Source organism: Seriola dumerili, unplaced genomic scaffold (assembly GCF_002260705.1).
Source record: "Seriola dumerili isolate Sdu_G_001 unplaced genomic scaffold, Sdu_1.0 BDQW01000321.1, whole genome shotgun sequence".
Taxonomy (NCBI): domain Eukaryota; kingdom Metazoa; phylum Chordata; class Actinopteri; order Carangiformes; family Carangidae; genus Seriola; species Seriola dumerili.
The window spans coordinates 2,514,036-2,538,208 of NW_019174576.1; the positions used below are offsets into that span (position 1 = coordinate 2,514,036).

At 40.4% G+C, this 24,173-nt stretch overlaps 1 protein-coding gene across 4 annotated transcripts in view; it reads left to right on the forward strand.

Moving 5' to 3' along the window:
• nlgn1 (neuroligin 1) overlaps positions 1-24,173 on the forward strand; it is a 285,005-nt gene that overhangs the window by 93,758 nt on the left and 167,074 nt on the right. For all 4 annotated transcript variants that reach the window (XM_022759225.1, XM_022759226.1, XM_022759228.1 and 1 more), the window contains one exon: positions 8,199-8,351. In XM_022759225.1, the coding sequence (XP_022614946.1) occupies positions 8,199-8,351 (153 nt within the window). The remainder of the gene's footprint in view (positions 1-8,198; positions 8,352-24,173) is intronic.

Sequence of the window (24,173 nt, forward strand, 5' to 3'; positions counted from 1 at the left end):
TTTTAATGCTTTTTGGAGAACACACAATCAAAACATCGCATAAATACTGAGTTTCTATTATTTTTTAATTGTGATGTCCCCACTCGTGTGGCTTTTCTCAATGCCGTGATTTTCACATTCTGATGGACTGCTTACACAGCAGATTGTAATTTAAATTTTACAAGCATCTCTGAGAGTCAGAGCTGCCCCCGAGGCAGAAATAATCTCGGTGGTTGAGTTAAACCTCCAGAGAGCTAGAGTTTATGTGAATAACTTACTGAAGTCAAGAGGTAACAGAAGATGGATCTGACGTTATCAGATCTGATCATGCTAGTAGCAGGTAGCATAGATGATCTCGTACATTTTTAAAGTGGACTTAGAAGCCCAACCTGGTGAGATTTGTCATCAGGAAATGAACTCCACACTAACACGGACGCCTACACTGCCTCAGTGTATTACCACTGCGCAGAACAGTGTAAACCACATTCAGTATGCAAGACATGTTAGTTACATATACGCGTGGCCTGAATCAGTCAAACTAAATGTTAGGAGTTAAATGACATGAAAACACTGATGCGCACTCTTCTGCACACATGAATGTAAACACTTGAAACTGACGGAAGAAAAATACACAAATGTTTTCAACATATTCTTTTTGCTTTTAAGGTATTTAATCAGAGATGAGTTTTGGGCGTATGCTAATAAGAATGCATCCTAAAGGGATCCAGTGGATACCAGACAGAAACTATAGGACTGAAACTTTGCAGTTTCCCCTCTTGATATAAATTAAGTGCTGCGACAGTGTGCTGGAAGTACATTAATCTCAATAATACAAAGAGACGGACCTTTCCTCAGTTGCCATAAACAAGCAGCCCTTTGAAAACTCATATTAGGAATAAAATGTCCTTGATAAAACCCTGAGATAGAGTCATAGCCCCTTAAGGCTGCTACAGTGCAACTTTAATGACAGGCAGAAAGTCTTAATAAGGCACCTCTACTGTATAATGTGACGAAGTAAACAGCAATTACATCCAAATAAGACTCACAACCATCCAGATCCCTTTGATGTGTGCCATCATGCTGTTTTTCTATTTTTTTTTTTTCTGAGAGCTCTCATTACACACACACACACACACACACACACACACACACACACACACACACACACACACACACACACACACACACACACACACACCAATAAGATTAGAGGGAGTCACACAGCTCACACAGATCTATTCATTGAAATCCCAGAAAGCTTCAAGTATTATCTCGATAAAGGATGCAGGGCAGACAACTAATCCAGTTTAATATAGAGGAAAATATGCTTGAGAACCCCCCCCACACACACACACACACACACACACACATACACACATACTCACACACAGTCTGTTGCCCTACGCGGGCCGACTCTCATCAGCTCGGACCCCACCCCCTCACACCCCCCGCCCCCCCCACCCCAGTGGATTTTGATGCTCTTGCCTCTTGACCTCTTGTCGCCTTGTGGATGCAAACTCAATGATGACATTCCCGAACCTCCCCACCACTCCCACCCAGCAAACCTTGGATTTTACAATCTCTTTATACTCAGTAAAGCTGGTGTTTGTAATCCTTTTGTGCTGGGAATAGAGATGTAAACAGGAAAGTCCCTGAGAGCTGAGGATTTGTTAGAAGCTCCACTTTTTTTTTTCTGTTTTTTTTTTCTTTTTTTTTTTTACAACGAATATTGCTGGAGTGGTTAAGTGTGTACACAGAAGTGGAGATGCTGTGAATTGTGGTATCTTATGGGACCCTGGTACCCTATATAAAGTATTATACAGCAATACCGGGGAGATATTAATCTTCCTATACACTATGGATATATTACTTTGAGGGTACAAGGATATAGATTTTGCTGACAGCAAGGGGGCAATCCTGGAACTGAGGGAAGGATCATAAAAGATCAACTGGGGATTGTGCTACCTTGTTCCATTAGGCTCACCCAGAGGCTCCAGCTGCTGACATTTCCCTCGCAACTTCAACTCTGATGCAGCATGATATCACATACAGTAAAAGTGAAACCTCCCTTACCACGACTACTTGCTACCGGACAAACGGAAATGTAGCAATTAATATTTGATTGAAACCCATAACAACATGAAAGGATTGAGCTGACCTGTAATCACACAATAAAAGTAAAATGCAAAAACTCAATCAACCAACTTGAAACCAGAAAACAAAGAGTTCACTACAGAGTAGCTCACTGCTTCAGCTGGCATGGTCTCTTGTAGATTCAACCATCCACTCTGACCTACAACCTAAAGCATTTTGCAGTGGTACAATAATGAGTTCCTTACTCATGCCACATTCGGATCACAGGGAATGGATAGTAGATGTGGGAACACAATCAAAAACAAACAGAACATAGTTTAAGCATCTGGGGCGGAGTGCACCAGCTGGGCGTAAAAAAAGTAGGTCTGAACTCTGATGGCGGTCTTAGCTACGCCCCACTTTGTGATTCGAATTTACAGTAAGTGCACCAAACCTGACTGACCTCGGCCGTAGCTTTGCCTGGTCTTTACGATGCGCGTTCACGTGAATACACGCAAAGCGGTGATTGTTGCTAAGCAACACACTAAACTCTAACTTCTACCTGCAAACAAGCTGGAAATTCAGAGCGCAATCAGCACCTGCAGGGCGGGGGAGAGAGTGTCCGTCTTTCTGTCCAATGCTGTAGTTGAGGGGAGAAGCTTCTCAATTCGCTCAAACAAAGCTCGTCTGCCGAAGCGAAAGTGAAACCTCTCAGTCAGCTCATGAATAGACGTCCAGTGGGTTTCTCTGATCATGGATGACCATTTCTTGTCTTAATGCCTTTTCGTTATTTATTCTATGAACAAGACGTGCTGCCATCATTGTTCTGCCCCTTGGTTGTGTGATTGATATTTTTTGCTGTTATTATTACCATGGACACGACTAGTCTGACTATCCAACCTACAGCTGCTCCATACTTAAGTCTAAGTGGTGCACTAGTCATAACTTTGAGTTGGTCGTAGCTTACAGTTCTAAGTCGGATGTAACGTTACGCCCAGGCGTACGCCCAGCTCGTACACTCCGCTTGACCAACCTTTTCAAACACACATATGCAGTCAGTTGGCAGTGTATTTTTAGGTAGACCTAGGTAAAACTAATGCTGTCTAATGCAACAGTCCTGCAAGACACCCTTTTTCATGAAGGTTAAGTTTTTTTGTGAAAAGAGGTGTTGATTCAAGTGTTTGATAGCATTGGAGAATGTACTTTGTGGTGCCGCTGAGCTGTATTGCATTAGGTGTTTTTGTTATTTAGCCTACACTCATTACTATAAATGGGGTGGACCAAGTAATAGAAACGCCTGCCCATAGAATGCTGTACAATTCAACAGCACCAGAAACTGCAAACTGTCTCCAAAGTGACGATACAGTCGAATCAACACCTCTCTGAAACTGCTTCAACCTAAACATGAACATTACAACCTTCACGTGTGTGTTAGTTCAGCCAAAATTTCAGGTCCTGAAAATATCAGCTCCCATTTGCAAATGCAAGCAAAATTTATTTTATTTGCATATGGCAGAAGTTAATGTTATTACGCATCTGCTTAAACATAATCTTACACAAGCCAGTGGCAATGCACATGAATGAGTTAGATCAGCACAGGTGTGTTGATTATACAGGAGTAGTTTGTCTGTAAGTGTTTGAGTCGGTGTTCACCACTGGGCTACATTTTGCTTCCTGTTGCTTTTGCCGAGAGTCCCCATGGCTTTGCTCCCTACAGCAAAAGGCTGAAGCCAGGATGAAAAAAAAAAAAAACACCTCTGCTCCCTTTGGCTGCTGTTGGTTTGATAAGTCCTCTACACCGGCAGAGGGAGAGGATACCAAAGTTGTTGAAACAGCCCAGGGGCATCTCTCAGGGTTTGCTCACAGAAATCTAAAGCACCTGAATCTCTTTGATCATAACCTCATCCTCAGCGAAGCAATGATCTACTCCATGTTGGCAAGGTACCTATCCTCTGACAAACTCTCCCTCACCCGCACTTAAACCTAGGAAGATTGAATGGTCGAATCACACTACAAGATTCTATCTCATTTTAGCTTGTCTCAAAGCAAGCTTTCATCTTGCTCCAAACACCTTTATTTAAAATGTATTCATTTAAAATCACTTAAAACAGAGGAGCAAAGGGGCATATTGACATTACAAATAATCATGTAAATGTTCGATGTTCCAGAAATCACCTTGAATACAGCATTACCTCACCGCACATAAGAGTATGATGGGAAGAGATGAAATCTGCAATCAGCTGAATGAGGATTAATTGATAAGTTAGGGGAATGAAGGGAGAGGCTGGGGTTTAGAGGGTTTTTTTGGCTCTGAGTTGTGCAGTGGCAGCCAATGAAGGATGCCAGGAAACCATACTGAGAGGAAGCTGGATTGCATAAACTTAAAACCTCAACTGTGTGTGTGTGTATACGCTGGGACTTGTTTCTGCCAGTAAATCCAGGTAAATTCAGGTAAATCCATCAAATGCTCAACCAATGCCAAGACAATTTTATCCTAATCTTACCTCATTACCACTGACCGTCAGAGACAGCTATAATCGCCGTGCTGATGTATCTCCATGCGAACTAATTAATATGTTCATGTCATACTAGTTGAGCACACATATGCACACACGCACAGGAAACGGTGTTGCATCACACAGCTCCTACACAGAGTATAACGATATGAAAAAAATCACCCATATTCTGTTCGCTCTAAAGAGAAAAAGCAACATTTCTATATGAAGACCTGGTTAGATCCTAGGTGCATTTGCATAATCAGCAAGTCATATTCTCAATCATACAAGTCCTCCTCACCCTCATCATCATCCTTTATCTTCATCATCATTACCATGGTTCTTTTTTTTTTTAATCGTATTTAACTCACTGGATGTCATCATAATCACCAAAACCATCTTTACTTTTGTAGCTGTTACTATCATTAGAATCAAGTTCATCACCACCGTTGGCCATCTTTAAGGCTGACATCATCATTACCATTGTGATTGCCATGAGCATGTTCCATCAACATTATCAACATCGATATCAAAGTCGCGGTGATACCATCACCATCATCAGCATCATTATTACTGTCGTGTTGTGGACAATATCAACATCATGCCCACCACCATCGTGGCACCTGCACCGTCATCACTGCCATCATATCGTCATCATCAACGTGTCATGGGCTGTCGTTGTTGTCTGCGACATCATTATCAAAGTCATGGGTTGTCATCACCATCATCATCATAATCAATAGCACCATCATCAGCATCATTATTACTGTCATGGTTTTTGTCATTGGCAACAGTATCTTCACCACCATAATGCCCTGGGCAACATAATCAATATGATCATCACTAACGCCATAGTTGCCATCATCATAATAGCTTCCACCATCATAATGATCGTCATCATGGTTGTCTGCTTTCGTCATTTTCCATATTGTCATCACAATAGTGGGATAATTTTCATTATCATCATCATCATCATCATCATCATCATCATCATCATCATCATCATCATCCTCGTGGCTGACGCCATAATTAACATCAACAGTATCTTCTTTGTCATAGTATTCACCATTATCATAATCATTATGACTTTTGCCATTGCCATCAAAATCGTGGTTGCCGCCATCATTGTCAGCATTGCCACCGTTGATTATTATTATTACATAGTAATATGTGAATTTATTACTAACATCACTATCGTAAATATCATCATTGTTGTGGTGGATAGCGTCACCGTTATTGTCATCCTTTTCAACACCATCATCGAGGCTGTCAGTTATCATCACCACCACCACTGCCACTGTCATGTCATGGCTGCCATCATCACCATCACATCAACATTACCACCATCCTTATCAGAATCATAATAACCATCACCATTACTGGTATTACTAGTACCTTTTCTTTCTTTTTTTTAAAATCTTTTTCTCCTTTTGTCTTCCCACCCCTCCCTTTGTCACGGTACACACATAATCTAACTGTACTGCAAGGCAAAAGACACACACACACACACACACACACTCTAGCCATAATCCCCTGACCTTTTTTGTCAGGAGTTTCTGGAATCCTTCCAGAGGAGAGTTATGATGTGCTGCTACACTGTGGCCACTGCTGCGACAGAGGGAGCAGAACAACTATGAAAAAAAAAAAAAAAAACACTACAAAGGACAGAGAATGATAGAAGTGATGTAATGAGCTCTGCAGTGATAGAAACAGAGGGAGGGACAAACATAGTAAACACACACAAGGAGAAAGCATTTCACCTAGATGTGCCTCAGTTTTATTTCCTGCTAGATATTTTGTTTTCTTTTACCCCATTTCCTTTTGCTAATTGAGTTTTTTTTTTTTTCTTTCTAAGGCTGTGTCTATTTTACATTCGTTGGTGGGAAGAGAACAATTTCGGCACTTGTCCAATATACAGACACATCAATATTTACTCTCTGCTTCCTATTTCTGCTGCATAATATCCCATTTCCTCAGAAATGTATTATGTTTATTCTTTACTCAAACGCAAGGAAGGTAAGTTCTCTTTTTTTTTTTTTTTTTTGCCTGAGTAGTTTTCTTATTAACCTAATATAGTGAAGTAATGATTTCTTTCATCATTCAAATCACACTGATGCACATTAGGGACGGACACTTTTACACATTTTAAAAGCATTATTGAACCACTTTCATAGCAGGGTTTGTTAATGTGAGTAAGTTCCTTGTTAAAAGTTTTTTCCCTGAAGTGTTTATATTATTTTGTCTACCCCCTTGGATTTGAAGTATTTTGAACAGACACTCCAGGGAAACTTCCAGACACAAACACCTTCTTCCTGCCACTTTTACTCCCCTTACAACTGAAAATCTTTTTTTTTTTTATTCTCTCATCTCAGAGGTAAAGCTTTCTATTTTCTTGCTTGATTAATTTTTTATTCCCCATAGACTTACTGATCTCTCTCTGGACCCTAGTCCCTCAGTGTTAAAACATCAGTGGGATAAACGATGTGTGCTGCTGCTTGTACTGATGGAGAGAGTTAGGAAGTAAGATGAAAAGCTTCATCTCTGGGATACAGAAGATGAAAGTGAAGCCGTGTTTTGAATGTGGGTTGCAGCATGTTGTTAGATCTCTCCGCGTCTTCTCATCCTTTTAGCTCACACCCAACTCGTATTAAAACTACGTCAAGGGCTAAAGCTTTACAATACAGCCCTCCTTTTTTTCCACTCTAATCAGCCGGATGTAATTCATTTTCATACGACTAGTTCTGCTGCTAATAGCAAGCTAACTATTTTCCTGACCTTGACATATGCAACTACATAATAAAATATAGCTACATATTCATTTGGTAAAGGAAACGTTTTGTAATATAAGTAATTTCAGCACGACAACTCATCTACCACATATTTTATGTAGCTAGTGTCTTATTACACTGTAATTATGGAAATGATTGAACTGTAATTGAAAAGCCGAATCAACATCATATCCTTCACATTAACAAAGCACATTAAAGTCTTTAAAAAGACAAGTGTTCCACTCAATTTTCAGTTATGTTTAACTTCCCCCGGGGGCCAAAAATGTTCTCACATGCATTATAGTCACAAAATCTCTGCAAACATTTCCCTACAGCTAAACAACCATGGAGTGTTAGCATGAATTCAAATTATAGTTTCAATAAAGCGGTGCTTTTTCATAAAATTGTCAAGCCTAATATGCCATTTTTTATTAGATTTTCTTCCAGATTAATTGCCCAAGTTTTACCTCAACATGGTATGACAGTTTAGATTGCCACTCTTGCATGTTGACAGTCCATTGCCTGCAGGAAAATTAAAACTCGCCACATTAAATATCCCGTTTCATTAAAACCTATATGGAATTTAGAATGGGTTAATAAATAAAGAAAACAACATTTTCCAATCACCACGAACATGTCACGGCCTTCATGTAGAAAAATGAACGGTTTGACGCCTCAAACTAACAAGGTCTCCACATTAAAAAGCCAGTGTGCCAAGATTACTCAGAAAAAAAAAATAAAATTAAAGAGGTGGCTAAAGCCCCCTAAAGGACTGAAATTGCATTTCTTGCTGTCACCTTCAATCTGTCACCTAATCAGTCCTTCTGCCTTCTCCACCTCCTCCTCTTCCTCCTCTTCCTCCTCTTCCTCTCCCCTCCTTCAGACATTAGGGAGAGTGGAAGCCCTAAGCCGGTGATGGTTTTCATCCACGGGGGCTCCTACATGGAAGGAACTGGAAATATGTTTGATGGCAGCATCCTGGCCAGCTATGGGAATGTGATTGTCATAACTGTTAACTACCGGCTGGGCGTCCTAGGTAAGGATCCTACTGTAAAATGTAATACACAACCACTGTTCCGCTGTTGGTGTCTGCTCTTTCTTCATTGCTTTCTGGGGAATTCCATTAGCCGGGCTTGAAGGCGAAAAGTAGGCATTGAATTTTTCAACTTCTCTCTCGCTTTGTATCAATCTCTTCTGGTGTTGCTGCTGGTTTCATTCCAGAGTTTAGCTTAGTCTGAGTGCTAACACTAGAATTATTTTCTAACTTCTTTTTTTTTTGTCTTATTGTTCTCACTTTCTTCTTCTCTTCATTCATTGTGTCTTTTCTTGCTGGTTCCATGAGATGATGCAGGAGATATTCCAGAGAGCTTAGTTTAGCATAATTGCTAAAACTAGTGATTTCCTTTTTCTTTCTTTCTTTCTTTCTTTCTTTCTTTCTTTCTTTCTTTCTATTGCTCTGCTCTTCCTCCAGTTGTAATGACTGCATGGTCGTAGATAACAAGTCTGTTGGTTCTTTAATAGGAACCTGAGCTCCTCACTTGGTTTCATTGGTCTTTGCCCTTGTTGGTTCAAACTGGCATCTGCAGCCGATGTCTGCTCTCGCTGCTTCGTTGATCACGATTCAAACATTTATAGTCAAAGGCTGGATTTGAATCTTAAAGGTTTTCGGTTGTGATTTTTTTTTTTTTTACCCATCCTATTTTCTCATAGAGTAATATTAGGAAAGTAGACTCTTCATTTCCTGTCAGGCAGATCTGGCTGTTCATTACAGGTTGGATGATACCAACGGGTGTTGTTTAAAATATTGTGGGCATAATGCTACCAGCTCTTGTGTCTTAGAAAGGAAAGGAATAAGAAGAAAGGAATAAACATCATCCAACAAGCATCTGTCAGATTTAAAGGACAATTCCAGACACGCACAATTTGTACAGTATGACGTACTTACACTGATGTTGTGATTTGTGACTTTATATCCATTATCAACATTGAAACGTTTGCTGGGCCAGGTCGAGGCGGCCTGGTTACCACTACTCCTTTGCATCTACCCTTCCTCACTGCTTTCTTACATGTAGTAGCCTTTAATCTGTCATGGTGATGTCTTCTCTAATCTTCTGTCCCTTCTTTTTTTCATTCCTATCTCTATTTTTTCTTTCCCTTCTATCTTATCTCTTCTCATTACTCTGATTCCTAATTCCTTTTCCCCTGTGTATGGATGTCACTGCCTTACCCAGAGGGCAGGTATATACTGTGACACATGACGGAAACAAAGCTTCGCTGCCTCATTCCTAAATGACATTATGCTCTCATTTGTTTGAATGGAAGGAACCAATTTCATATCCATGTTGTTTTGGTTGCTGGGGTTTTTCTTCCTTTATTATTAAACCACACCAGGATAAAGATATGGGGCAATTTCCGCCTTTCACTCAACTAAAATACCATTTGTCTGGGGGCATGTGTGTGCGTCCGTGTATCCGTGTGTGCATATAAAGAATGAGCATAAAAGACTTAAACGCGATTCTATGAGATGTTGATAGCAGAAACAGAATGTGAATCACGATGTTAATGTTCTCTGCAGGTGGTCTGCATTGTCTCTCTATTCTTTCATCTGTTATTCAGGCACTGATCTGTTTTACGTGATTTATATATATTTGTTTGCATTGCAAATACTGAGTATCCGTGAAACGCCTTGTTCGTTTACTTGCATATAATCTGCAAGACTTTGATATTAAGCTTTGAGCGTCCTTTTGAAAAAAAAAATTACAGCGTTCCGTAGAGGGCAAAAATGTGTCCAATAACCATAAAAATGTTATATATTGATATTGTTTTCCACTTTCACTGAATACATTTTTATCACTTTGGTTAGTTTTGGTAATTTTTTTTTTCATTTACTAAAATGTTGAGTGAAATTTTCAGTATAATAATCACGAGAACCACAGCTCATACGGACGTACCATACATTTGCATGGCGCATGTAGACAAACAAGTGCACCTTACACACACACACACACACACACACACACACACACACACACTGATATACATATAATAATAATAATAATAATAGTATATTTATTCCAATGGCCTATACAGTGCTCCATAATAGAACAGCAATGCCCCTAGAGGACACCCAAAATAGCATGCATTTCCTTCATAAGCTTAATATGGCTTCATGTGGTGGAAAATAGTAACAAGTACAAATTTGGAGCCTCATAAAATGAAATGCTTGATTCTATGCTGTAATGATGAGGCAGGATAGAAAATTGCAGTTTCAAAAAAGGGCATCATTGGAGTTATTTTTTGTCCTTAAGGTCCAGAGTGTATATTTACAAAAATGTACTTAAGAATGCAGAAGGGTGAAGTCTGGTAATAGAAACTTAAACTATGTAGACGTTTTACAGCTGCAGATGCCTGCTGAGCCATTGTGGTTCATGTCTCTTAGAAATATAAGTGCCTGTTAGTCTGTGACTGAACCCCTCCACCCCCCCATTAGCAACCTTCAATCCCTGCCAAAACCACAAAATTTGATATTAAAGAAAGCCCTCCATCATCTGTACTTACCAATCATTCATTCCCTTTCAATACCCACTTATTCCTTTTTCAGGGTCATGATGGGGCTGGAGGTCATCCCAGTGTGCAGAACAGAAGCGCTGTATTGAGATGGGGACCCGATAGAGGCTGTGCAGACACTGATATACACACTCACAGTTACAGACTTTTCTCAAAGTTCAAAACTTGCAGGTGCTCGTGGCTGAGATTCAAATCCTGGCTCTTTCTCCTGTGATGCAACTGTAATACCCAGTTTACACAACACGATATTGTCTATAGCTAAATGATAATTTCAGCAGCCTTAAAGAGTGACGCGAGCGTTAGATGATTGACAGAAAATGAATCAACACCAATTTAAAAATGAATCATTTTAATTAACCAAAAATGCCACATTTGTTGGTTCCAGCTTCTGTCAGATTTTGCCTACTATCTTTTCATGTTTTATAGCCTAATTAATTGATTAACAAAGTGAAAAATATATTAATAGCAGCTCTATGACCATGCCAAAGTTATGAAAGTTATAATTCTCTTTTCTTTTTTGGGTGGGGTGGGGTGGCTGCTGTTAAGTGCTGAAATGTCAGTATCAATACTTTTTAGTTTGAAATATTTTGAGCTTAGTGTTTACCAATTCTATCTATCCATTATGCATTAGAGATGTCACAAAATGCAAAAGAGGAGGAAAGGAAAGTAGAAGATAAACAATACAAAGCGCAGGAACAATCAGTCAGTCACATTTCATAACTTGTAATTATTTTGGACACGCCAGCATCCCCAGTTCAATGTAAGAGTTTTCTCTCTCTCTCTCTCTTTCTCTCTCTCTCTCTCTCTCTCTCTGTCTGTCTCTGTCTTCAGTTCTTAACTGCTTCAGGCCTCATAGTGTTGAGAGAAACTGTATCCCTGCTGGTTAACATGAGGCGCCGCTGTTTGCTCTCAGATTAGACTCTATGTGTTTGTTTACCCCCCTGGCAATGGACAAAAGCATACGGCTTTACCTCACCAAACATGTGATTGTATGTGTGTGTGTGTGTGTGTGTGTGTGTGTGTGTGTGTGTGTGTGTGTGTGTGTGTTAGTGTGTCAGTGTGTGTGTGAGTGACAGGGAAGGAGTGTGTACTCAGCTACAGTAGGTGTAAACCCGCTGGGCTTTCCAGTCAGTCATCCAGTTTTTAGTAAGTATATAAGTGAGTTCAAGCCATCTAGACAAGCCATTTAGTCTCGTTTTGAGTGAGGTAAAAATGATGCGTCTCATTTATTCCCTAACGTTGTCTCACTGCTTGTTTTGAGATATTGCCTTTGACTCAAAGTGTGTTAAACCATGGGTCAAGCTGCTTGAGTCTGTACCCAGGTTCCTTTCTTTCAGATGTCTTCAGAGAGGGGGAGGGGGGGGGTCATTACTTTGATTTGTTTTCAAATGAAAGAAACCTCCAGACTGTGAATTGATTGTGTGACATATATTAATGACCACACATACGTCACTCTTGTCACCTTGGTGAGTGTGCAAGTTCTATGAACATAAATGATCGTACAAACTCTTTCTCTGCATTTTAAATTTTAAACATTTAACTAGTCATGGTTGCACATGTGGCTTGTGTCGTAATGCAGCAGTAGCTACATTCACTTGATGTCCGTATGCATTTAGTAACAATGCAGTCTTTCGCTGGATGAAGGTTTAGCGCAGTGGTGTGTCTGTGCATGATGAAAGGTTGGAGAAGGTTGGCTTTACTCTTTCAAATGGATTTCTTTGGACGTCATAGGGGCTCACTCAAACCTGACCACAGACAGCATTTTGTAGCGGACCTAAGAAGTGGTTTTGCTGGACCCCCCCCCCACCACGTTTGAAAACCCCCTTAGGTCAATGGCAAGTTTCTTAAAATCCCTAAGGTGCTGACTAGGGATGACCGTGCATCACAGAATGAATGAAAGAGTTAAAGTGAGTTCTAGTCACAAGAACCCAAACGCTTAAAATGAGATTTTAAGATCCTCAATTAAGAGACAAGAAAACAGTGTGGAGTCCGTTAACATCTTACTTCATTAATAACTTTCAGCTGTCTCCCAGGCTCATAATTATGTTCCCCAGCCAGCTGGTTAGCCTCTACTGGCTGAAGTGTGTGGCCCACCTTGCCCAGCCAGCCATTGCTGCACCTGTTCGCTTGGAGATGCCGCTCTGCTGACAGAACTCCCGACCCTCACGCCAGTGATTTTTTTCTCCTTGGCTTAGAGTGTGTCTATGAGAGCGAGTGCTTTGCAGGAAGCCATTAGTGGCTTTAAATATGCAGAGCTGCTGACGCAAAGCTGTATTTATCGTTTAAGGGCCTCGGCTACAATGGATTTGGCCATGGGGCACGTATATAGTATGCCACTGTCAGTGTCTGTCTGTGGGCATGTTTGAAAGTGTGTATGTGTGTGTGTGTGTGTTTAATGAATTAGGAGTTCCTCCAGTGTGCAGACGGGGTGTTAATGGAACACATGGTATAGTGCTGTCAAAGTGTCATTATTAAGGGTGGCAAGTATTTATTGTCTTTGTCATCTCGCTGCTCCTTGGTTTATAATGGGACACTCTGCTGCAGGGTGGGTTGTGTTTTACTTAACACATCAACTATGTGAGGAACTAAATTCTCCATCATCCAGATACAGTATTCAGATATTCAGACAAGTGAAGAATGGTGCTATTCTGAGGGGTGCTAGAGGAATGTCAATATATTCTCATGGAAAGGGTTGTTTGCCCCAACACTTCTCTATCCTCACCTCTGTCCCCAATGTATATAACATAATAGTGATTGTTGAACAGTTATATCTAAATAAGAAAAGGTGATGATGCTCCAAAATGCACCGCAGCAGTTCTAACAAGAACAAAGCTACAAAAGTTGACTGAAACTGTATGCCAATACATGAATCCGATACCTCCCCAGGGACTACGCCTTTAAGGCCAGACCCTCACATTGTTGAGTTTGTTTTGGCCCAGCCAAAACCTTTAATCATGCTGATTGATGAGGTGCATTTCCCTGACTCAAACCTTCTCCAAATAACCCTTCCATTCCAGCCATACATCAGCCATTCAGCCAATTCATCAAGCCTCTGATTGTTTTAAGATATACCTGGCCAGTAAAATGTCCATTTCTCTGCACGGCACGGCACTGCTTCTCTAACTCTGCCCCACTTTCAGCACCACGATCACATCTAGAAAGTCTTGGCTTGAAAAAAAGGCTGTGCAGGAAAAAGGAGCGGCGAACAGGCAGAACAGGATGTAGATGGAGGATTGTCAAAAACAATTGATTGTACTGATGTAGTTGGATTGATGTGATAGATACTGAGTAATTAATTGATCATCTATCTATGTGGACTAAATGTATTTGTGGAGCCCTGTTAATACTGAAAAAGACAGAGACAAGCGGAGAAAAAATAAAAAAAAAGTATGTTCTATTGTAAAAGCTCAAACACATATTAGCTTTATCATTGTCACTTTGGTTGGAGTGAAGCAGTCTCCCACTATGGTCCAAATACAGAGAAAACACACAGCGTGTCATTTTTTTCAGCATGCAGAACACACTCAGAAACACACAGACCCGGGATCCAGCTAGCATGGTTTTAATTGTATCCAAATTAGGACCGCATGAGTTTGCTTGAGGAGCATTTCCTCTCACACAGGCATTATCCCTAATGTTTATCCTTCTCAAATATTACCACCAACCCTCCCAACCCTCCCACATATATCTTCTTTTCCTGTTCTTCCCTCCACCCCCAGCCCCAACCCCCCACCCCCACCCCAAACTGTAATTGGTCTTTCTCTTTCCTGTTAGTTTATTTCCTGCTGGCTAAGTGTTGAGGACTATTATTTTCATGCTTATTAATTTCTTTCTCCCTGAAACAAATACCCCAATGATTTGAGTTCATTATTCTTTCTGTGCCATCTCTCTCCTCTCCCCCCTTCCCTCTCTCTCTCTGCATCCTGCCTCGCTCGTAGCCCTGACACAGCTCGTTCACAAAGTTACAGGAAGTGTCTGACCCTAAACAAAATGTTTTACTTGAGTCTTTATTAGTGGCTAATAATTACTCTCCCTCCTGTGGATTTGCACTTTTTCTCCATGGATAACACTTGAGATCAGCTTTCCCTTAACCTGATGACTAGGCTACACACTTCTTTTTTTTTTCTTTTTTTTACAAAGTTGCGCCTATGTGCACAGACTATAAAGAGATGCAGAATTTACGGAGACACTTGGCAACCTCTCTTGTCCTCTACTCTGCATTTTATTTTGGATAATTTCATGCTAGATGTGGAAAGAAATGGAATGGATTTCTCCACGATACAAAAGGAGGATGGATGGAGGATCCAGAAATAGAGCTAAAGCTTTCAGAGTTTATGACAAGTTCAGATACTGAGCGAGTGAATAAAAAAGGAAGGAGTGAAAGTCACTTCGAACTTTCTCCATTCTCTTCAGTAAAGATACCAGAAGACGTGACGAGGAAACATGGTGCATGGTAGAGGCCCCCAATTGCTCATTGTAATTTTACTGAAGTGTTTCTATGACATGAACTGTATACATGTTCCAAATGATTTACTGAGAGTCCTCTGGTAGCTGTTTGGCTCTTTATTAAACTATTTTTACCAACCCGATTTTAGTGTGGAGGTTTTGCTTTGTAGATATGGTTCTGTTTTTGCATCCAAGACGTCAGTGTTGACAGGCTATACAGTGTGTTTGAGTGTGTGTGTGCGCTTCTGTGTGTCTGTGTGTGTGTTCAAATGTATCATCAACAGACCTTTGCCATGCCGCTTGGATGTTCTCCTGTAAATTAGCCAAGTGAGGCTCAAACATTTGCTCAGCTATTTTGGGGCAGAGGGAGCTTTGATCAGTGAATAGGCGGCATTGAGATATGTTGTAATATTTGCTGCAATATTTCTTACTTCCCCCTCCTGACATGTGCCAAAATCACGATCAGTGAGGAGAAAAAGTGTATCTAAATGTTTCAGCTCTTTAGTTTTTTTTTTAAGGTACGGACAGACGGACAGACGGACAGATGGACAGACGGACGGACGGACAGACAGACGGACGGACAGACGGACAGACGGACGGACAGACGGACAGACAGACGGACAAACAGACGGACAGACGGACGGACGGACAGACAGACGGACGGACAGACGGACAGACAGACAGACAAACAGACGGACAGACGGACGGACAGGGAGGCAGACAGTTAGAAAGATAAATTGCGAGATAATGTGGCCTCCAAGATCAAAGAAGTCCCAGTGTCCTTTCACCATTATAAAGTTACCACATCTGAGTTTTTATTGCAAGAGATTGCAGTACAATCAAACAGATCAGAGACCATAACTTCATGTCAGATTTAGTGTGAAATTGGCCCAAATTTGTCTTTTGATTAGGGTGCTGTCTGCTCCAATCAGAATGGTTCATATTTGACATTATTATTATTTAATTACAGATTTATTTTTCCAAACTGAACCGATTAAATGAGCGTTTTTATTCAATTCCAATATATACCGCATGTCATCATCAGCCAGTTCTTCAGTGGGGATGTCTGCTCTATAATGGTATAAATGCTGATTCAGCCTCAATTAGATTTTTATCTAATACAATTATATACATACAGTTTTGGATAAACATTGAGTCCTTGTGATAACAGGTCGTGTGAGTGTGTAGTATTATTTAAGCATGACTAATGGCAGTTAAGATTTGGCTAAGGTTTCAGCTACGAGCTGCGTGATTACAGACGCCCAGTGTTGTTATCTTGTCGTTAAACCACCAGGACTGTGTCCACCGTTTGGAAACCACTCTTTGCCTTGTGTTGGCACCGTCTTCACATTATGGTGTAGTAGTCTCCTGGCCGTTGTGAGGTTCCCTCAGCCGTGCCATTGTTCAGTGTGTTTTCTTCCCGGTTTATTTGGCTCAGTGTCGCTGGCATAATGATTTATTCAGAGAGCGGCCTGCGATGCTAATGGAAGCTATGCTATGCTTATGGTGATCTGGCAACAGCAGGGTTGGTGTGGCGAGGTTTACAGCAGCTCTGCGGATGTGTCAGGGATCGGATTAATCTGGCCATGGCCAGGACAACAGAAGACCATCTGGGCACGCTGCTATGTGCCAGGCGTCTGCAACTTTTCACCACTTGCCACCAACCATTATGCACACAGTAATATGCATGTTTCATTTATTATGTTACACATTACCACAGCCACAGTTTGGCTTGAGTGTACAATCCTTCAAAGGATGATTCCTAATATCAATCAAACAATGGACATACATTGCAATTGTTGCTGGTTTCATTCAGCCAATGGCAAAACATGAACTGAAATAAAAAAAAATAAAAAAAAGTTCAAGTGCCCTGCGGCAGCAGCCTGCAGAGCCTGCACATGCAGCATTTGGGGAGAAAAGATTTGCCAAGAAAAGAGTCATCTGAGAGTATAAAGTGGTAGTTTGACAAAACAATCCCAAATCAAGGCCCACTCGTTAGCTTTACTGCTCCATGTTGGTTTAAAGGTAAGCATGTCAGTTCATTAAGCCAATGTGGACAATAAGTTCTAAAAGTGCTTGGGGAAAAATGACAACAGTTACATAGTTTACACGTCAACAGATCAATCTGCTGAGCAAACGCCACAATCTGATGAAGACCATATGATTGCTTTAGGAAAACTTTGTAAATGGACCCTTGCTTTGGGATGTTTTGTTATTCATAAGGTCATAGACTAAAACTTAAATAAACTTAAATGGTTTATAAATTACTCATCTGTAGTTACAATTACCAAAACATGTTTGAGCATTGAGAATAATGTGAGTTGGAAACCTGCCAGGCTCTGAACAGACCACTGACTGTACTTCTGCCTTGAACCCAGTCTGCAACAGTGACTTTCAGATTCAATATAATAACTTTAATATATTTTTATATCCACGTCATTAAAGCCACTTGGTAAAGACTGGAGAAATATCATGGTCACAGTTAGATAATAAATACAAAAGATCATGCTGCTGGTCACTTGTGTCTACCATTATTATACAAAAGGGATATTATAATTCTCCAAGACACAAAAGACTCTGCGATGCCAAAGTGGTCAAATGAAACCAGTAGCGACTGTATATTACTGCATGTGCATGCTCTCTGTCCGTGATACCTTCTAAACTAACACACTACTTTCCTGCCCGTCCTTTTCTGCCTTGTTTTACTTGAATAACTTTTTCTTTTTTTTTTTTACTTCTTTGCCGTCCTCTTGAACTATGATTTAACCTAAATACTAAAAATACTAACACCAAATATACTAATGGAAGCATTTTCTACTAAAAAATACTACTAATTCTACTAATCTGAAATATACTAACTTAACTGCAGAATGCGCTTAATGAATGCTACTCCAAGTATTACTCTGAGCTTTGTTTTCCTTCTGCTTCTATTATCTAACAGCCGGAATTGGCTCTGTAAGGTCTGAAAACTCATATTTGCTTTTAGCCAGTTTTATTTTACAAAATATTAAAAAATAATTAAAAACTGAGTCACTGCAAATACAATGTTTCTAAATTTTGAATTGATATTGACATACCCAGTCATTACAGTGAGTATGAGTTTTCAGACTGAGCCTGTCCCACTTTTTTCTTTTCACCTCCTTCCCTTTTGTCTCCTTGTGAATAATCAAACAATTGGGGATCGAAATGGCTCAGAAAATGTTTTTTAATCAGTATGGGACACTCAAACTCCACTCGAACCCATCAATGGTATTCTGGTTTTGATCTGTGAGAAAAGAAATATCCATCCATCTGTTCTCTGTATTTCCAGTTGTCCTCTGTGGGTGTTGCAGGGTGCTACGGCCTTTCCCAGCATGTACCAGGCAAGAGGCAGAGCACACCCTGGAGGGGTTGTCAGCCCTATCACTTTATAATTTAAAAAAATTCCTAAATGTAGAAATAGATTTACTAACCTAGCCATTATTGCAAGGTACACAAGCTAGACAAAATGTCTAGCCCTTACTTTACTTCAGATTCGTGGTTATATCTAAATTAGTCTGTGTTACCGCCACTGTTGGCCTGGCAGGGGTCAAAGGCTCCATCTGATTGGCTAAAGGTTGGGCGGAAGCTAACTGGCTTGGCAGAGGAGGTCAGATGAAGAGATGGGTCGAGAAACAGAGATCACATCCAGGCCGAGCTATGGCTAAGCACCTCTCTGCAAACTGCATATGTCTGTGTTTGCACAGAACCTCCTTTGACAGTGTTATTTATTGATCAAAACTTTGGCCTCTGCATGGTAATGAGTGAATACATGCTTCAACTTGAGTGTAGGTGCTTGTGTGTGTGGGTGGGTATGTGTGTGTGTGTGTGTGTGTGTGTGTGTGCGTGCGCGTGTGTGTAATGGGGCTTGTAGAGCAGATGGACACGTGTCGCAGCAGGATCAAAGTGTGTGGTGTGTAACGGCTCTGATCACTGCAAACTGCATATGTAGGGGAGTGGACCAGTCCTGACTCTGAACAACTGTCGGTCTGTGTGAGGATATTACGAAAGGCCTTAATTTTATTTTTCACTCAGATAACTGTCTCATTCCATTCCATTCACTGGTCTGATGTAGTTCCAGATAAACCTGGTCTTTGATCTGCTCAGATTCTCAGGCTGTCAGCCTCTCTATAGCCCACTGAGGAACTCACCATACTATCTGCCGGCACCAAATAAAACCATCGCCAACAAGCAATAAAGAAGACTGAGAGACCGAGGGAGAGAACGATGAAGAGAAAATGTGATTTAAGGCTCGACGGGGGTCGTCTGCCCTGCACGACACGAGCCGTCTGATTGGTTATCAGCACGAGTCACAAATCTGCTGTCGCCATATTTTTAGAGGTCAGATAGGAGTGTCTTGCTGCGACACCAGGCAGTCAGGAAGTGAGGGGGAACAGCATGAGTGTGTGAAAAAGAGATAAATGGAGTGTGTATCCATTTGAGGGTTAGAAATTATATTAGTTTGGTCAATATGTAGCTTTCATTAAATATGAGGCAGGCTCTCTGACTGAAATGAAGGATCCTTCTCCCTAAACACACCCTGAAATCAAAGTGAAGAATCGGTTACATTACTTTTAATTTTCCTTGTCATTATAAAAATCAGTAATTTGGCTTAAAGAAAGCATAAGTTAATGATCAGCCAGGAATTACATTCAGTGCCAGTCCCAGTGCAGGCAGTGGTGGGCTTTTATATGATGAGGAAGAAGGTAAGTTTGTGGAGGGTTAGGGTTAGACGTGTAGCTGTGCAGCACATCGGACTTTCATGCAGGAGACTGGAGTTCATATCTCGTCACAGACCCACAATTTATGTCTTCCTTTTAATGAACCAAAACCCCTATAGTTAGTTCCTCAACATTAACCATAGGCGAGAATTTTTAAATGGGTGGCATTAAATTTAAAACACAAACAAACAAACAAACAAAAAAATGTTGAATGTAATCCAGTGTTTTGCAGAATCAGGACTCCTTTAACATCCATATGGGGCTGATTGAGGGTCTTTTCAGGGTTTTTTTTTTTTGGCAAGAAAATGTTGCAACCACTATTATACATAAAAAAAATAAAAAATAAAATAAAAATAAAAAACTATATTAGTATCAGCTATAAAACCAGACCAGCGTTCCCATCTAAACTGCCAAAAACCCAGTATTTACCAGTCCTAAATCACTGGTTAATGCTGATGCACTGAAGCCACTTCAATCCAAAATCCCATTTCAGTTGAACTGCAGTGTGTGTGAGTGTGTGTGTGTTTTTTGAGCGTGTGTGGGAGAGTGTTTGTATGCAGTGTATGTGTTGGGAAAGAGTGAGAGATGAGTTGTTGTTTTTTTGGCCAGCAGATGGTGAGCGGAGGATGAAGAATATGTGACAGAATGAAAGCATTGCTACTTTTGCTTTGTTGTGGTGCTTGTATTATTTCTTGTTCTGTGATCCGGGCCCTCCTCCCCCCCCCCAACTTCCATCGTGTCGTTGTTTACCACTTGCTCTCTCAGGCGTTTGAGTGATATGCCAGTAATCTACAGATATATTATTAAATATCTCCTGATTTGACAGTCTTTAAACCCAAATCTATCAGAAGTATTTTGTGTGTCGTTACTCTAAATGTTTATCTTAAAACCCCAGGATGAGAGTCATAATTAACTATATCCATGTGTGTATGATGTGGAATCTGGTCAGATTGTTTCAAAGCTTTCAGGAGAGAACGTCCCCACAGACAGCCGGTATAATATCGATGAGTGCACCAATAAATGTACAATGGCACCATCCTGCTCCCTCCTCATTTAAATAACAAACTACTCCGCACTCTGCCAGTATGAATGCACACAGTGATCCTCTCCTTTTTGTCTGCGACTGGCTTGCTCTCCTTGCAATCACAGTGTCTCAGTGCTAAATAGTCTATTTTACAGAATACATCTGCCATATTGCCTCCTCACTTTGTTCTAACACAAATCCTATAATCCTATCAAAGGTCAGCCTTCTCCTTTCTCCCTGCTTTCCACTCTCACCACTGCCTGTGTATTCACTTTTTTTTTTTCCTGATGGTAATAATAGAACAATATGGAGGATAAAAAGAGGACAAGGAGGTGGAGGAAGATCCTGTTGTTTCCTTTCATCTAACTTAAGCATTACTGTCCTCCCTCCCTCTGTTTCTTTTTGGTCTCAGTTCATTTGAATTCAGTTCAATTATTTATTGGCGTAAGAAGTACTTTCAAAAGCCAACAATCAGCACTTCATACATTCTCACTGTGCTGACATGACCGCTTTCATAACTTGCATTATTTCATTGTTCACAAGTCAATATCTGCAATAAATTAAAAGAGGGAGTTTTGTTAAATGATTAAAAACCAGCAAGTAGATATGTGTGCGAAGTCATAGTCACAAAAATGCCATGCACGCATCCTCACAGAGTGAGAGCCACAGTGCTGACATCACTTCCTGTTTAGCTGCTGCTCTGTTAACGTCTTTGAGTCAGTGCAATCACTTGCCTTTCTGTAACAGTGAAAGTTGTTCCTGTTTACTCTCCATAAAAATAAATAAGGAATATTGGACTATGGACTTTAATAATGTTAACTCTGCTTTTAGCTCTGTTTTGTCTTCAACTAGCTCTTTAAGTAAATGTTTAATGTAAATACTGTTTAGCAGCTAGATGTTAAACCACCAGCAACTTGCTGATTTTGTTTGTCTGCTGTTTGCTACTGGACAGGTACAGGAAGCGTAAAACAGGTTTACCAGTTGTTTTTTTTTGGTTTTTTTTCTGAAAACAGCTGACTGCTGCTGGACACAGAGTTGAGTCTGAACCAAAATAGTAAAGTTGCAGGTAGTAAAATAAATCAACCTGCTCAAAGACACTAAAATGCTCCATAGAGCTGTTAGAGTTGTGTGAATTTGCACATTATATTTATTATATGTAGTATAATAGTATAAAAATATTGATTATTGCAGCTTTAAACCACAATATATTTTTTAGTATTAAAAAAAAAAAAACTAGTTGGTTGAAGATTTACTAGTGATGCAATACATTGCCTTGTATGATATTGTGTCAGTGTCTGTCCATGATATCCACCAATTCTCTCTTCTATTGTCTTTCCTTTAAACTTTCCTTTAGACATTTTAGCTGTGATCTGTTGTATATGTAAACATATCTATCTGTCCTAATGTATTGTCACTGTTGTGTGTGAACACGCCTCAACACACTGAACTGGCCTCAGTGTGTTGACCTGGAGACGCTGAATCTGCAGGAGTCTTATGTTTGTCAGATGTGGTGTTTCTTAAAAGTGTTTGTTATAATCAGAAAAAGAAATAAATCCACAAATTAAATCAGGATATTAGCGATACATTTTTAACAAGTTCACCATTCCCGTCCTGAAAGATGGAACAAATCACATGATACATTGTTGTATTGAGTTGAAAAAGAAGAAAAAAAGACATTGAGCAAACACACCCTAAAGCCCATTGTGCAAGTTAACACACTGTAACGCTGGTTAAATCATAGACAGGGAGAGAGAGAGAGAGAGAGAGAGAGGTGCAGTGTCATCACTGCAGACTCACCGCTTGATTTGCATGTACAAAATTAATCAGCAGCATATTGCGTCCTGCTGATGCTAATTAGAGAAGTAACCATAAATACCAACCACTTAATCATCAATATTAATATGCATAATTATTAATAATTCTGTTTCCCCCTCCAACACGACGGCACTGCGGGGCCTCAGCTACTTGTGTTTACACCTCCATCTATCTTCATTATACACACACCTTCTGTTAATCAGCTTTTCTCACTCTCCCTCTCTCTCTCACTCTCTCTCTTCCTCCCCTCCTCTCCCTCTCTCTGTCTCTCTGTCACTCACTGTATGTGACCGTCATTCGAATCTGAAGTTTCTGTCTTGATTACTTTTTTAGAATGCAAATTATCTCTCCTCTGTCTGTCTTCAGTTTGGTGCATTTTAATTAGCGTGGCATACATTCTGGCTTTAAATAAGATTCACTACAAATAAGATTTACTATTCCTCCATTTGCCTATAAGACAATGATGGATGTTTTTCCCTATAGAAAAGCAGGAAAAAGTATCGAAAACACATGAAACCTCTCCACAAAATGTTGTAATAGTTCATATTTTTTCCATCATTATACCAGAAAAATACTGACACTGCAGGCCTGGTGCATTAGTCGAACACATAGGTTTCATAAAGGTTTCATTCATCCAAATTCATTCTCACCCTCGTGGTATCTACATATAGTCCCGGTGAAAACTGTTAGCAGTGTGCTCTGGATCCTGTAGAGACGTGTTGCATTTTTCAAAGCTTGAGCACCGCAAACAAAATCTAGTTGTGCTGATTTTTTAACTCGACGCCAGACATATTGTCAATTGCAGTGCGGGTTTAGTCAGGTCTAACCAGCAATCAGACCAAACACCTCCTAGACAGATTAGGTATGTATTAGTGTTCAGGCCAGTCATATCACCTGTGTGTCTTGTGCGTGTTTGTGTAGGTTAGTGTTTGTGTATTAGTGGAGAGAACCGGAGGAGAGATCTATAAACGCTGGCCTTGCAGGTTCATAACTGTCCCCGTGGGAGCTGTGAACTGGCCATGCTGTTGACAAGTTGTTTGTGTGCATATATATGTGTGTGTGTCTGTGTGTGTGTGTGTGTGTGTGTGTGTGTGTGTGTGTGTGTTTGTGAGTAAGTTGGTGTGTCTGTGGCTTCTCTGATGGAGAAATGAAAGCAGAGGAGCATTTCATTTACTGCCCCAGGGAGACCTTTCCACCGTCATACATTTACTGATGCTTGCACTTTAACCGCCGCTGACCCAGCTTATAGCCCGAACCTAGCCTCTGT